The following is a 14,126-nucleotide window of genomic DNA, read 5'->3' as shown; positions in this document are numbered from 1 at the left end:
GCTCGTGCTCTCTCTCAAAATAAATAAATAGATAAACTTAAAAAAAAATTTTTTTTTTTTTTTGCAGGAAGAGTAAGTTCAAGGGATCTGCTGTATAACGTCTATACAGTTAACAACACAGTACCGTGCACTTAATACGTTGTTAAGAGGGTAGATCTCCTGTTAAGCATTCTTACCACACACACACAAAGCAGAGGGAAACGAGGAAACTTCTGGAGGAGGTGGATATGTTTATTCCCACGATTGTGGTGATGGTATCGGGGGTGTTTGCACGCATCCAAACCCGTCCAACTGTATACATTAGAGATGTGCGGTTTTCTGTGTGTCAATTACACCTCCTTAGAGCCGGCAACAAATTTTCTGTACTTCCATTTACTATTGGGTAGACACCGTGAGTTAAATACTACCTACCCCACTGTCAATGCTGCTGGTTTCTGTGCTGTGACACCTCTGGCTTGTCGGTTTGTCACAAGTAGCTATCACTCCTCATTCCCACACGAGAGAAAACACTCAGAAACCCAAGAACCGAGCTTGGGCACCGCAAAAGAGACACTAAGACTTCTAAGATGTCCTTATAGAAGCACAGGTGTATTACTTGTCCTCCTGATTAACCAGAGAACAGAAGACTGGGGCACTGGCTGTCAGGCTGAGAGAACAATGACATACTGGATGCCAACGGCCAACCCAGGTAGAGAGAAGAGAATGAATGAAGCTGGCAGAAAGGCATGGTGAACCGCGTGAGACCCTACTGATGACTGCTGACCTCACCGGGTATTTTCTGGATGCTGACGTGGAACAGGGAGTCCTTTTCCCATACGATGATTAAGGTGCCCTTCATTCCAGAAACTACTTTGTAGGCTCTTGGTTCATTCTTCAGAGTGTGCCTTTTCAAGGGCTAAGAGTGGAGTTGCGGGTTTCCTGAGACATCTTTCTCGATTTAACTCTGATCTAAGTTCTAGTCTATAAATGAGAGATGCAAGTAAGAATGAGGGGTCAACTTATTTTAAGTCAATTTATCATTCAATATCAATGTGCACACCTTCAAACATTTATAAATATTGCCATTTCTAGAAAATTAACGTCATCTTAAAATTATTTGAACAGCGATTTAACAATTATGTACAATTAACTCAACCTACTTTTGTAGAAACAGAATTATGTGTAAAAGTGCCCTCACCACCCAGTAATGATTTCACAGTACCTTTCCATAACACTTTGTCACGAGAGCGGCGGCTGCATTAATGGAATCCAAGTAGACTCCCTAATTTAGCAACGGCGCAATCAGGACCGCAAATGCAAGCGACCATTCGTTCCAAACAACACCTGCTATGCTAATATATACATATTTGCCCATTTTCGGCACTGGGTGAGGAAAATAATTAGGAGGCAGTTATTTTCTTATTGGTGGTAAGCAGAAATTACTTTCACGATTTAAAAAATTGACATCAAGAGGCTAGATTATGTTGGTTTTTATAACATGTAATACTACATATTTTAAGAAGTTCTTGGTTTCATTGGCAGCCGTTTCTAATTGCAAACCTTACTTCAGTTGTAATAGGACAGGAAGTGGAGATATCTCCCCGGGATCTCAAATAGAAATTATGATTGCTTACCAGCAATGAATAACATATTTGGATAGAAAGAGAGCCTTGGCTTTATTCCTAAAGTTTTTTTCTACTTACGTGTTTAGCCTTTTTTCATATCCCCTCAAAAGAATCCCAAATATGTCTAAAAGTATGTCAAAGGAAAGTAACTTTATATGGACTAGAGCTTGTGTTGGAAAACAAGGTTTACCATAGCATTCCATAGCTTTTCTCTTTTTTCCTTTTTAAGGAACATATCCAGCCAAAACAATGAAATAAAAAGGTAAGGTAGAAGAAATATGGGTGAAGTCATAATAAAGTACATTTTCTTTTATTGACATAGAACATATACTTAAACTTCAAATGCTGGCTCTTTAAGAAAAAGTTTCTCCTGGTAAATATGCATAACTGTTGCCCAAAAATGTACACAGTGTTTTCCCCAAAATATTTATACACATAGTGGTCCACTTAAGACCAGTCCCATTATACCGTACTGGATACAATGTGCTCGTAATTTATAAATGGGCTACCCTCTGTATATAAAATATAAAGGCATGTATGTTATACATACAAAGTAAGAAATATAAAAAGGAGATGGAAAGAAAAAAAAGTGTTCTTCCCTATAAGATCCAGACAGAAATTCAGTGTAATTAGTGAGATCGTGTAAAATGTACTCTTAATTTATAAATGGGCTACTCTCAGTATATAAAATAGACAGGCATGTATGTTATACATATAAAGTAAGAAATATAAAAAGGAGAGATGAAAAAAGAAAGAAAAAAGGGTCCTTCCCTGTAAGATCCAGACAGCAATTCAGTGAATTAGCAAGACCACGTAAAATGTCTGAAGAGTTTCAGTTTTGGCCAATACCTTTCCGAAAAATATCTAAGCTATGAGAGCACTAAGTTTCCATTTCAAGAATTTAGCAGAGGTTTCCAGTTAAACATTCAGTGAAGATGCTGTGGTCTCCTTAATGTGCAGAAAAGAGGCCTTTGAGGGTCTGTCAAACAGAAACAAACAAAAGGCCACTCATTTGTAGCTGGTTAGTTACCACCTCTGAATCAAGTGTGTGTAGTGCAGAGAATCAAATCCCAGACCATCAGCGTTTGAATATGTTTGATGAAAGATTCCAATGAAGGGTCTGAATTCTTCCTAGATCTCAGAGGGAATGGGGCAGGACGTGATGGCAATCCCCAAACCACCCCAAAGGTGGCTGGTCCAATCTTAACTCTTGAAGTTAAAAAACACACCAAATGTTTCTATAGCATTCTTTCTGCTGCATTTTCTTTATTTCAAGCCACAGGTCTACTTGGAGGGTCATGCAGCAAGTGGCTTATAAATAAAATCAGAGTCTATGAATAGTGTCATCACATTAAGAGACAATTGTTGGATTCTCTCATTAGGCAAAGAGCTCGCATCTTTGGAATCCATGAGTTGGTATTATTTATGGGATACCTAAAACGGGGGACAAAAACCACATATATCAATAACAACATACATGCAGTTCAAGAATTAAGGCAATGAAGACTATTTAATCATTTCTGGAGCTACCAATTCCACATGATTTCTAACTACGGCTTCAGAGTTAAAAGGTAACAAATATAACTAGGCCAATTCCAAACTCAGCAAATATTAACACTATTGCTAACTGTTTACCAAGGCAAACAACCCCCAGTGTTCTCAAATCTCAGCATATGTTACCAAGAACAATCCCCAGTGTTCTCAAATCTCAGCATATGTTACCAAGAAAGAACCTAAAGGTGGTAACCTTATCTCTTTGGAAGCCTAAGAATTCCGCAAGTAACGTACCCCCTAACTTAGAGATAGGCTATATGTCTCAATTTTCAGGGAGAGCAGGCATTTTTGTCCTGTCACGGTACCAAGAGGCAAACAGGAGAAACAAAAAAAAAATCAGTGAAAACATTCGGTTGCAATATTTTTCTCCCTTTTCCAAACCATCCAGAAAAACTGAGGATAATGAAACAATAATAGAGCCTTTCCTAAAATAGCATCTCAGTTTCTTTATAAATCTAAATTATAGTTCCAGGGAATAGGTAGACTTTTCCACCAAACATTCACAAGAAGCAGAAAGAAAAATGGACACCTGCTAATTCCGTAAACGCTTAAGTATATCGAAGCCCTTTGTAAGGTCTTCTAGAGCACTAATACCAGTATGAGGCATTGTTTTTATGAAAGCAAAAGATTTGAACACATTTATCCTGGGTAGGAAAAATATGGAAAAAAGGTAATCTAGTTTTAAGTTCTCATGCAAGTAACCCGTATTTTTATCATTAACAGGTAACCTCATGTTCTGCTGATGTCAGTAATTTTCATCCCATATTTATATACAGCTCTAAACTGAGGATGCCCAGTGGAGTTAAGGCTTGTCTGATTTCTACAATCTGGACATTCCCTCCATATCAGTTAACTTTACATTTTGTACGTGAAACCCAGGCCACCGTCTAATTCGGAGAAATCATTCAAGTCTTTCCCTAATTATGAAACTTTAAGAAACATTTCACTTTCTTGGTAACATATGGAAGAAGTCATTGCCATCTAAGCCCTTCCAAAAAGGATTATTAAATTCGACTTAACCCAGGTGATGCAATGTATTTTACAACATGCTGAGCAATTGTACATTTCTAAGAATATTCAGAAGTTGATGTGCAAAAAATAATTCGGCTTTAATTTCAACTCCAATTTCTTTTAGCAATAATTTTTAAAACTGCAGTTCACAAAACACAGTCTTGCAACTAAAATAAAAGTCACTATCAGGTTTCCCCAGTTCTAGAGTTTTCCGGAGACTCTGCTCAGACATACTCTGGATGAAACTCTTACCAGAACTGAAACATTAAGACCCGCAGAGCAAACTTTTTGAAGCGTGACCAACTTCTGGACGTTTGAAAGCCAATGCAATGCAACGTCAGAAGTATACTTAAACGGTCATCTGTCACTCTGGAAAGTCCTTCCATTTAAGCATTCATAAGACTACTTTCACGTTGGCTTTACTGCTGCAGCTGCCGGCACAAAGTACCCCCCAAAGAAATTGCCGTTTACTGCAAATAAAAGAATGAAGCAGGGTCGCAGACCTCCATTCTGACCGCCTCAAGGATTAAGTGGTCTAACTAATTAGACCTTTCGTGGATTTTCCAGGTTCCTACGCATAGGGAGAATGAAAAACACTGAACATTTTCTGCTGAGTTATACACAAATACATTAGCTCTAACTAATAAAATTGTCTAATTTAAAGAGTAACTGACCTGAGATGTACCTTGCTCCGATTAACATTACCATGCTACTCACTATAAAAAAGCCCAAGGGTAGACTACAGAAGATACTAGGGTCACCTGTGGTCATCCAAGTAGAAGGGGATTCCAGTCAAGCAAACCAAAAGAGAGACACATAATTACAATATTTGTGTTAAGAATCACATGACAGCAAAACAAAATAAGTTATAAAAATAGTATATTCGTAAAAGCTAGCAAAGAGTTATTACTTTCAATCAAAAATATAATCAATATCGAAGGCTTATGATAGTTAACAAACAATACAGACAGCATGCCGCAAGTAGCCAAGAACATAATACATATAGACCCGCATAAGCCTTCTACTGGCAAAGCAAAAGAGAGGTGATGGAGAGAGAGCTTTTTGGGAGGCTGTTGATTGTAGCTTTCCGGACTCTTCCCCCGGAGAGACTCAATGCGCAATCCAATTCCCCCAAGGTTCAAATTACAGATCCTTTAGCTATCAGAAAAGAGTTATAGTGCTCTGCTGAAAGTGAACTTCGAACCCTACTTTATGCTAAAATATTCGTTTTGTTTTCTTTTTTCTCTTAATTTAATTTATTTTTCATTTAAATCCAAGTTAGGTAGCATACGGTGTAGTAATGATTTCAGGAGTAGGACTTAGTGGTTTTGTTTTCTTTTATACATGGAACTTTCTGTGTGTAAGGAAATATACCTGACAATATTACTGTAATTATACACTAAATTGTATGAGCCAATCAATCAGTGTATTGATCTAGCTTTTTATAATAAACCCTACACCCAATACGGGGCTCAATCTATCTGTTTATTCATAGTAAAAACTCTACACCCAACATGGGGCACAAACTCATGATCCCAAGATCAAGAGTCACAAGCTCCACCGGCTGAGCCAGCTGGGTGCCCTGTGATTTTACATAAAAAAAAAAAAAACTGCCGGGGCGCCTGGGGGGCTCAGTCGGTTAAGCGTCCAGCTCTGGGTTTTGGTTCGAGTCATGATGTTGCAGTTTCGTGAGTTGGAGCCCCACACCGGGCTGTGTGCTGATGGTGCGGAGCCTGCTTGGGATTCTCTCTCTCCCTCCCACTCTTTTTTTTTTTTGATTAAAAAAAATTTTTTTTGACGTTTATTTATTTTTGAGAGACAGAGATAGAACACGAGTGGGGAAGGGGCAGAGAGAGAATGAGACACAGAATCCAAAGCAGGCTCCAGGCTCTGAGTTGTCAGCAGAGAGCCCGACGCGGGGCTCGAACGCAGGAACCGTGAGATCGTGACCTGAGCCGAAGTCGGACGCTTAACCCGACTGAGCCACCCAGGCGCCCCTCCCTCCCTCTTTCTGCCCCTCCCCTACTCATGCTGTTTCTGTGTCTCTCAAAATAAATAAATGAGTAAAATTAAAAAATTAAAAAATGTATATAAAAATAAATAAATTTAAAAAACTCCCCGTGGATGCCTGGGTGGCTCAGTAGGTTAAGCATCTGACTCTTGATTTTGGATCAGGTCATGGTCTCCTGGTTCATGGGATCCCGCTGTGTCTGGCTTTGCACTGACAGCACAGAGACTGCTTGGGATTCTCCCTCCCTCCCTCTGTCTCTGTCTCTGTCTCTCTCTCTCCCTCCCTCTGCCCTTCCCTTACATTCATGCATGCTCTCTCAAATAAATAAAGTTAAAAAAATAATAAAAAAATTGCCGGAGAATATGGTTGTTTTGATATTTCCTAACCTGAATTCTGTCAAAATCCCTTCCGTTAAAGAATATTCTTTATACACATATGCTTTTCTTGAATTTAAAAATTATGTTTCTGTAATATTTAATGCTCTTTATAAACGAAGCCTATTCAAAATTAACCTCCAAATCTTAAGGATATACAACCACTGGATTGTCATTTCTTTGCCTTTTTGGGAGAGGATTTTTTCCCCTTGCCTTGTATTTCTCTCTCCTTAGAAGGTAGATTAAAGAGGGATATAAACCATTTTTCTTCATTTTACCATTGCTCATGTTATTTTCCAGATAAAAACAAGGTTTCTTTTTGTTTCCACATTTGTGGAGGCCACATTTTAACCTGATTTTAGGAAAGGGAACATATATTCTAGTTCTTTTAGAGCAAGCCATCAGTTATGCTAGGTGGTTTTTCTTGTTTGTTTGTTTGTTGTTTTTTTAGTTACGCTAAGTTCTGAGAACTGCTTTCCTGACATGGCTACAGTGAGTTCTAGTTTGCGAAGAAGATCGTGAGCAGGGCCTGCATTCACAAGTCCGTACTAATTTAGGTGGCATGGATTTAATGGAAATGTATCCTTTTTGGTGACTGACCGGTATCTCCACACACACGCTGGTTATTTAATAGCTGTGTGCATTTAAACACATTTAAACCAATGTGAACTGTTTCCAAAATGTTGTTTTGGCGTGTCTGGAGTGCAAACGCGGAGTGCAAAGCCAAGCTCATCATTTATGATAAGCTCTCTCCAAAAAGTATCAAATCTCCAATCACTTCTACATTTTAAAGACACACAAATGTATACTAAAAATTGTTTACGGTATATTCAAATATAGTTAGAAATAAGAAATATGACTTCTTCGAAAGTGGCAAACTGCATCAGAAATTAAGAGAACATACTATTTTTCCAGAATAACAGCTTATTGATATATGGTTATATGGCTTACACTGCTTAAAGAAATACAATTAGCATGTCATTGGCTGAATATTATTATTCTGATTTAATGTACGGCTTAGAGACTCAACATATTATATACATTAGAGTGATTTTCATAAATCGACTTCACAACATTTACAAACTGGCTTAAACGCACTGCGGTCTAATTGTAACAAAAAAAACAATGTAAAAAATCTACAACTCTCAAAAAAATCAAATTACTTTTATCATCAATGCTGACAGCAGAACTAAAGAAATCATGTAATTTTCTTTCATCAACTTTTTCTTTCATTTGAAGTTTATTGACAGTAAGGTATGCAAACAAAGTGAAAGGATCAACTGGTCTTGTGGTAATTTTGCAATTAAAATTTTATCTTCAACTGCTACTAAGAAGTGAGTGTGTGTGTGTGTGTGTGTGTGTGTGTGTGTGTGTGTGTGTCTCGCACTGTGGTGCAGGGAGGGACACAGGGATGACTGTGCTATTTAAAAAAAAATCCAGGGGCACCTGGGTGGCTCAGTCAATTAAGTGTCTGACTTCAGCTCAGATCATGATCTCGCGGTTTATGGGTGTGAGCCCCGTGTCGAACTCTGTGCTGACAGCTCGGAGCCTGGAGCCTGCATCGGATTCTGTGTCTTCCTCTCTCTCTGCCCCTCCCCTGCTCACACTCTGTCTCTGTCTCTCTCTCTCTCAAAAATAAATGAACATTAAAAAATGAAATAAAATAAAATACGAGTCAGAGAAATCATATGACTCAACTTCTCATTAGCCATTGATTAAGGACAACTAGAAAATAAAAGAAATCAGGGTGCATGTATGTTATATCTTGCACAGCAAGTAGCACTGTGCTAGGAAAATACTTATGATTGAGAGGTTTAATTACAAAGGGTCTCAAAATTGCAAAAGGTATAGTAAGAAAAGCTTTGCCACCACCTTATAAAACGAAGTGTGTCTAAGAACAAAAGACTTAAAGAAAAAGGATATTAAGCTTATTTAGGAGAAAAAAAAAAAAGCTGCAGGTAGGAACGCCCAGGACTGAAAATACAGATCAGTGATCTGTGGTAACACATGGTTTCAGGAAGCATTTCCTAAAAGCCAGATACATTGAAAGTGGATCTACGCTCACTTTTTGGGTTAGAAGGCAGGTAATATTTCATTTATAAACTCTTCTCTCTTAAAGTATGTGCTTCAATATATTACTGGACATCATTCTATTCACGATGTTCTAAATCTTGCATTTAGCAAAGAATTAAAATATTATAGCACGTTAAAGATGTGTTCAAGCCTGTTTAATGATCGAGCGCATAGTAACAGCAGCTTAAGTCTGTTTTACAACTAAATGGTTTACTTAAGCCCAATACCTGCCTGCTTAAGGGACTGAAAAAAATGGTCCTGTATTTTCTGCCAAGAGCATTTCCCAATCTGTTATGACACTTCTAATTTACAGTTTGGTACATTTCCTCCTCTCTAGCCCAATGTACATTCGCTAAGAACTTGGAATCAGCCTAGGAAGTAGTGACATAGATTGAGCAATTAATGTAAGTTTTGGTTGGTTCAGGTCATTAAGACAGCCCCCCAAAAAGATAAAAGAAGACACTAAGTGAAAAAAAGAAATAAAAAGAAGAATCTAGTTGATTTTCTTTTTCATTGAGGAGAAAGAAATCATTTTACTTTTAGAAAACTAAATTATCCACTGAAGTCCCAGGAATAAACTTAATAAGGAAAAAACAGGCAGGACACAATTAACTATGTATATATCAACCTGATAACCTACATCTCTAAAGTGTTCTGAAAATGTTAGAAACTCTGGACAGAAGCCACTGATTTTCTTCATAGCAGCCTTGCAAAGTGTAAACGGTTAGACACTTAAATAAGTTATTTAACGCACTAAGACAAAGCGGCAAGAATAATAAAAACATTTTTACCACTTTCTGAAGACTGAGTTGTGACCCAACCCACTGACTTCATCACAGCTTTCTTCCACGTAGAGTACCGAATTTCACTTTCTAGAAATAGAAGGTGGGAAACACATAAGTCTGAAAGTAGTTTACTGAGCTATTCTACACACCATACTCATGTTCACTCAGCATTTTGAACAAATTGTGACACGTATTAAAGTAAAGCCCCTCGCATGGGGGGCTTTACCAGAACTCAGACTCAGGAGAGTACGGGTGCTGGCGACGGCCAGGGACTGGGAGAGACGCACGCTTGGAAGGTTAAGGGGCAATTCAAATTCAGCATGGTGTGCAGGTGGAGGGAGGCTGGGACACAGGCTACCTGGGAGGACCAGGCCACTCACAAACAAGTAGTGACGAATTAGAAAGGGAAATCCCATTTGACGTCTTTTATCTTTTTTCAGGGGGTACGGTGGGGGGGGGGGATGTGGGATACAGGGTATACTGGAATATGTTAAGACTAGAAGGAGAATTACTTTTGGTCTAGCCGAAGGACTGAACAAGTATGGATTTCTCACAAGATTCAAATTACATTCCTGTGAGGCAGGGTTTCTGTAAGAAGGAAATCCACGATAAGAGAACTAAACAAAAATGGCCACCGGTGCGTCCCTGTCAGGCCTCCCAGCCTTTCTGTAGCACCTGAAGCCTGTGACACCTGGGCGACGCTGCTCAAATATCACTTGCTTTAGAAAGCTTTCCAGGGCCCCACTATGCCCCTCCTCTGTCTTCCCACAGCAGTTCACACTTCAGGCTGTCAGCTGACCACAGTCAACTGTCATGGCTTTGTCTGCCTCTCCCAAGATCCAGGAGTCTCCTGAAGGGCGAAGACTTGCTCTTGTTCAGCTCTATATCCCCATGTCGCAATTTCTGGCCTGTACTCAGCTCTAAAAAAAAAAGTTTCCTGGAGAATGAACTGTTTATACGTAGATGCCCATCACGCACGTGTGTGTGTGCGCGCGCGCACGTGCATTGTTTGCTGTGGGGAGAGGAGTAGGGCTGGCGAAGGGAAGGACAGCTGACCTAACTGACCCACTCTGGGCCAAGGCCAAAAAAAATAGCAAAGAAGGCTCTCCTCAGAAAACAAGAGACTCTCTGGTCAAAACTTCCTTGCTAAAGAGTGGGATTAGCATCTCGAGGCCATATACTCACTCTGACGATTGTTTACTCAAAAAATGATTTTGTTCAGAAGTAGAAAAATGTTTTGAACTCCACATTTCATGCAATGTGAAAAGTTAAAAATTACCTACATATAGAACATCAGATTTCGAAACACATTTCTACACTGAGTTATATGGTATACCGTCTGACTATAAAATTACTAGTGTTACAATCCATTTTCTCATCTGTGGAAAGGAATAAAATTCAGCAGCGCTGGCTTAGGCTTCCAGAAAATTACACACAGGTACATTTGGAAGCTTATTTCCCAGTAGTGTAAAAGCCACTTGGATGCTCTATTACACTAAGTTTTTAAAAAAAGTTCTAAAACCAAATTCAATATTGCAGCAGGATTCTCGCGCAGAGAGTCATGACATCGAGGCTTTTCTTCCCAGGAAGCAACTTGACTCATGCCAGCACCGCTCAGTTGGGGTAGTACCCGAAGAACTGAGCCCCGAATGCCACGTGGCGTAGTTTTTTATATATTCACTTCTTTGTCTCCCATATGTGGTAACACACAAACATGCAGTCTGATGAAATGGTTTCGTGTTACAAGGTCGCGAGGGATGTTGTCACATACGCATATAACCAGGTTGCTTTGAGGCTTTTTTGTTTTCTTTCTTTCCTTAGGGAGGGGATCCTGCCACAATATATATAAAACCTTATCTTTATACTCACGTTTATTTCAACCTGAGAGATGCACCACTATATTTTAATAAAGGTGTCCGTCAGAGCTTAGTTTGTTATAAGAGTGAGTCAGGTATTTAGGTATTTAAGGCTCACTTATGTACATTGTTGCTACTTTTGTCGGGCTAGGCCTGCTGTGCTTAAGAGTTACCAGAATGGCCCTTAGCCTAGCTAATCATGTCCTAAAACTAGGCCCCTGGCACCAAAAGATGGTCAGTTATCTCCCTTCTTACTTTTAAAAAAGGCTGTTAACAAGTTAGAACTGATAGTTTGGCTGTGTTATCCTTCTGCATGAAAATATTGTAAATAGAAGTGAATGGCAAAAGAAGGGATTCTGGAAGGTTTTTTTAATATAAGGAACTTCTGGGGTGCTGGGGTGGCTCAGTCGGTTGAACATCCGACTCTTGATTTGGGCTCAGGTCATGATCTCGGTTTGTGGGATCGAGCCCTGTGACGGGTCCCGCACTGAGCAGGGAATCTGCTTGGGATTCTCTTTCCCCCCTTGTGTCCCCCCCCCCCCACCATGTCAAAATAGATAAATCAAGATTTTAAAACCATAAGGAGCTTTTTCTCTCAGCCATACCCAGCGTAGCCAATCTAACACAGTGGTGTTTGCTATTTTACTTAGTGTCTTAACCCACAACAAACACAAAGGCAAACTCTCTCTCACTAAGGTCCCCTCCACAGGATACCATTACATTTTCATTTTTAAAAACAATTGATTTTTAAGTAATCTCTACACCCAACGTGGGAGCTCGAACTCACGACTGCAAGATCAAGACCCCTAAATTTCCATCTTTTACACATACCCTCAGCATTGATCTGGGGTTCAAACCGCTCCATCGTAACCGCTGACAAATCCTCGGGCTCGAGGCTCCAAACACCAACTCCTTCCGCAGCCCCCGCTGCCATGGCAGCTCCCAGGGCGGTTGTTTCGGGCATCGAGGGCTTCACTGAGGGAAGAGGGCAACAGCAACAGCTTTCATCAGCATCTTCGCAGCTCCCTACGCCTAAAAAACCCGTTCTTGCAAAAGAAATACTACTTTTGGCATGTAAAGGACCCAACGCTTACTGACCTACTGGGATGTACAGAATGTCTGCTTGTAGCTGCATAAGGATTTTGTTGTTGGTCATCCCTCCGTCTACCTGCAGGTGGCTGAGTGGTATTCCACAGTCGCGGTTCATGGCATCCAAAATCTTAAAGAAACCAACGCAAGGAACATAATGAGCATAATTAAACTGCTACTTCGTAGTAACATCTCTGAAAATGGCAGTCTTCTGATCAAGAGCTTCCCAAAGTCTACAGAATAAAATTTAGATTTCCTGTCAGAGAAAGACAGATATCGTATGTTTCCACTCGTATGCGGAACTTGAGAAACAAAACAGAAGACCATGGGGGAAGGGAAGGGGAAAAAAATAGTTTCAGAGACGGAGGGAGACAAACCGTAAGAGACTCTTAAAAACAGAGAACAAACTGAGGGACGATGGAGGGGTGGGGGGGAGGGGGAAATGGGTGATGGGCATTGAGGAGGGTACTTGCTGGGATGAGCACCGGGTGTTGTGTGTAAGCGATGAACCAGGGGAATCTACCCCCAAACCAAGAGCACATGGTATATACGCTGTATGTTAGCCAACTTGACAATAAATCATATATATAAAGAAAATGTAGATTTCTTATTTTGGTCTTCCAAGCCTTCCTTGATCTAGACACACCGATCTTTTCCCTCACTACACCTCTGCCCTCACCCTTAGAGCCAGCCATGCCAAACACCTCAATTTTGCACCCTGGTTTCCTGCCTCGATGCCTATGTTTGAGCTATTCATTTCCTTTGCCTAACATGTACCACTCAGCATCCGCCCCCCCACCCCCCGCAAGGGTCAAACACCCAGCACCTGGCGGATAATAGGAATTCCAAAGGTTATGGCAGCAGGGCGCCTGGGTGGCTCAGTCGTTCAAGCACTGCATCAGGGTGTCTGCTGTCATTGGAGAGCCTGCTTTGGATGGTCTGTCTCTCTCTCTCTCTGCCCCTCCCCTGCTTACACGCACTCTCTCTCTCTCTCTCAAAAATAATAAACATTTTAAAAAAGGTAATGACAGCTAAGAAAAAGAGGAAAAAATTTGCGAGCAGGGGAGGAGCGGGGGGAGAGAGAGAGAGAGAGAGAGAGAGAGAGAGAGAGAGAGAATCTCAAGCAGGCTCTTCAGGGTCAGTGCAGAGACCGACGTGGGGCTCAAACTCACCAAACAGTGAGATCATGACCTGGGCAGAAATCAAGAGTCAGATGCTTAACCGAATGAGCCACCCAGGCACCTCTGATAATTTAATACATTTACGTTATTTAATAAACGTTCAGCATTAATATATAATTTGTTTAAGAGTGACAAAAGCACATTAAGCACAAGAAAAAAGCCCATATTATTACCTCCCGGGTTTGGAAACAAACAGCTTCTAATGCAGCAAAAGCAATATGGCATTTATTGGTGAACTGAGTGAGTCCACAGATGATCCTAAAAACACACACAAAGAGTTGTAAGATTAAAAAAAAAGACTTGTAAGATTAGAGTGGAGTAAACGAGTCACCAATCTGAAATGTCCTGAGTATGGAAAGGTTGACCTCGGTAGATACAGATGTTCAGGGGGGAAAAAAAGCACATAAAAAAAAAAACGGACATAAACACGGAGCAGCTTGGAAAAGTCATATAGTCCGCAATCCTGTATCCACATAGGAAAAAGTCGAGGATCCTGATGAACAGATGACAATAACATAACACCAAATCAGAATTCATTTGGACGATGTCCCTTGTGCGTAGCTTGCAGATGCCTTGAAGATAAATGAT

At 40.2% G+C, this 14,126-nt stretch overlaps 1 protein-coding gene across 6 annotated transcripts in view; it reads right to left on the bottom strand.

Moving 5' to 3' along the window:
- Window positions 1-210: 210 nt before the first annotated feature.
- GK (glycerol kinase) overlaps window positions 211-14,126 on the bottom strand; it is a 78,390-nt gene continuing 64,474 nt past the window's right edge. For 4 of the 6 annotated variants that reach the window (XM_047076042.1, XM_047076037.1, XM_047076039.1 and 1 more), the window contains 5 exons: window positions 13,712-13,796; window positions 12,367-12,487; window positions 12,100-12,243; window positions 9,419-9,499; window positions 1,899-3,038 (listed from right to left, as the gene is read on the bottom strand). In XM_047076042.1, the coding sequence (XP_046931998.1) occupies window positions 3,028-3,038; window positions 9,419-9,499; window positions 12,100-12,243; window positions 12,367-12,487; window positions 13,712-13,796 (442 nt within the window). In that variant the 3' untranslated portion in view covers window positions 1,899-3,027. Of the gene's footprint in view, window positions 961-1,898; window positions 4,931-9,418; window positions 9,500-12,099; window positions 12,244-12,366; window positions 12,488-13,711; window positions 13,797-14,126 lie in introns of those variants that run through there. The other 2 variants (XM_047076038.1, XM_047076041.1) reach the window with 2 other exon arrangements.

Source organism: Lynx rufus, unplaced genomic scaffold (assembly GCF_022079265.1).
Source record: "Lynx rufus isolate CCGP_SWC_20201006 ecotype Redwood Valley unplaced genomic scaffold, mLynRuf1.p SCAF_14, whole genome shotgun sequence".
Taxonomy (NCBI): domain Eukaryota; kingdom Metazoa; phylum Chordata; class Mammalia; order Carnivora; family Felidae; genus Lynx; species Lynx rufus.
This window is presented reverse-complemented; position numbering and strand designations above follow the sequence as displayed.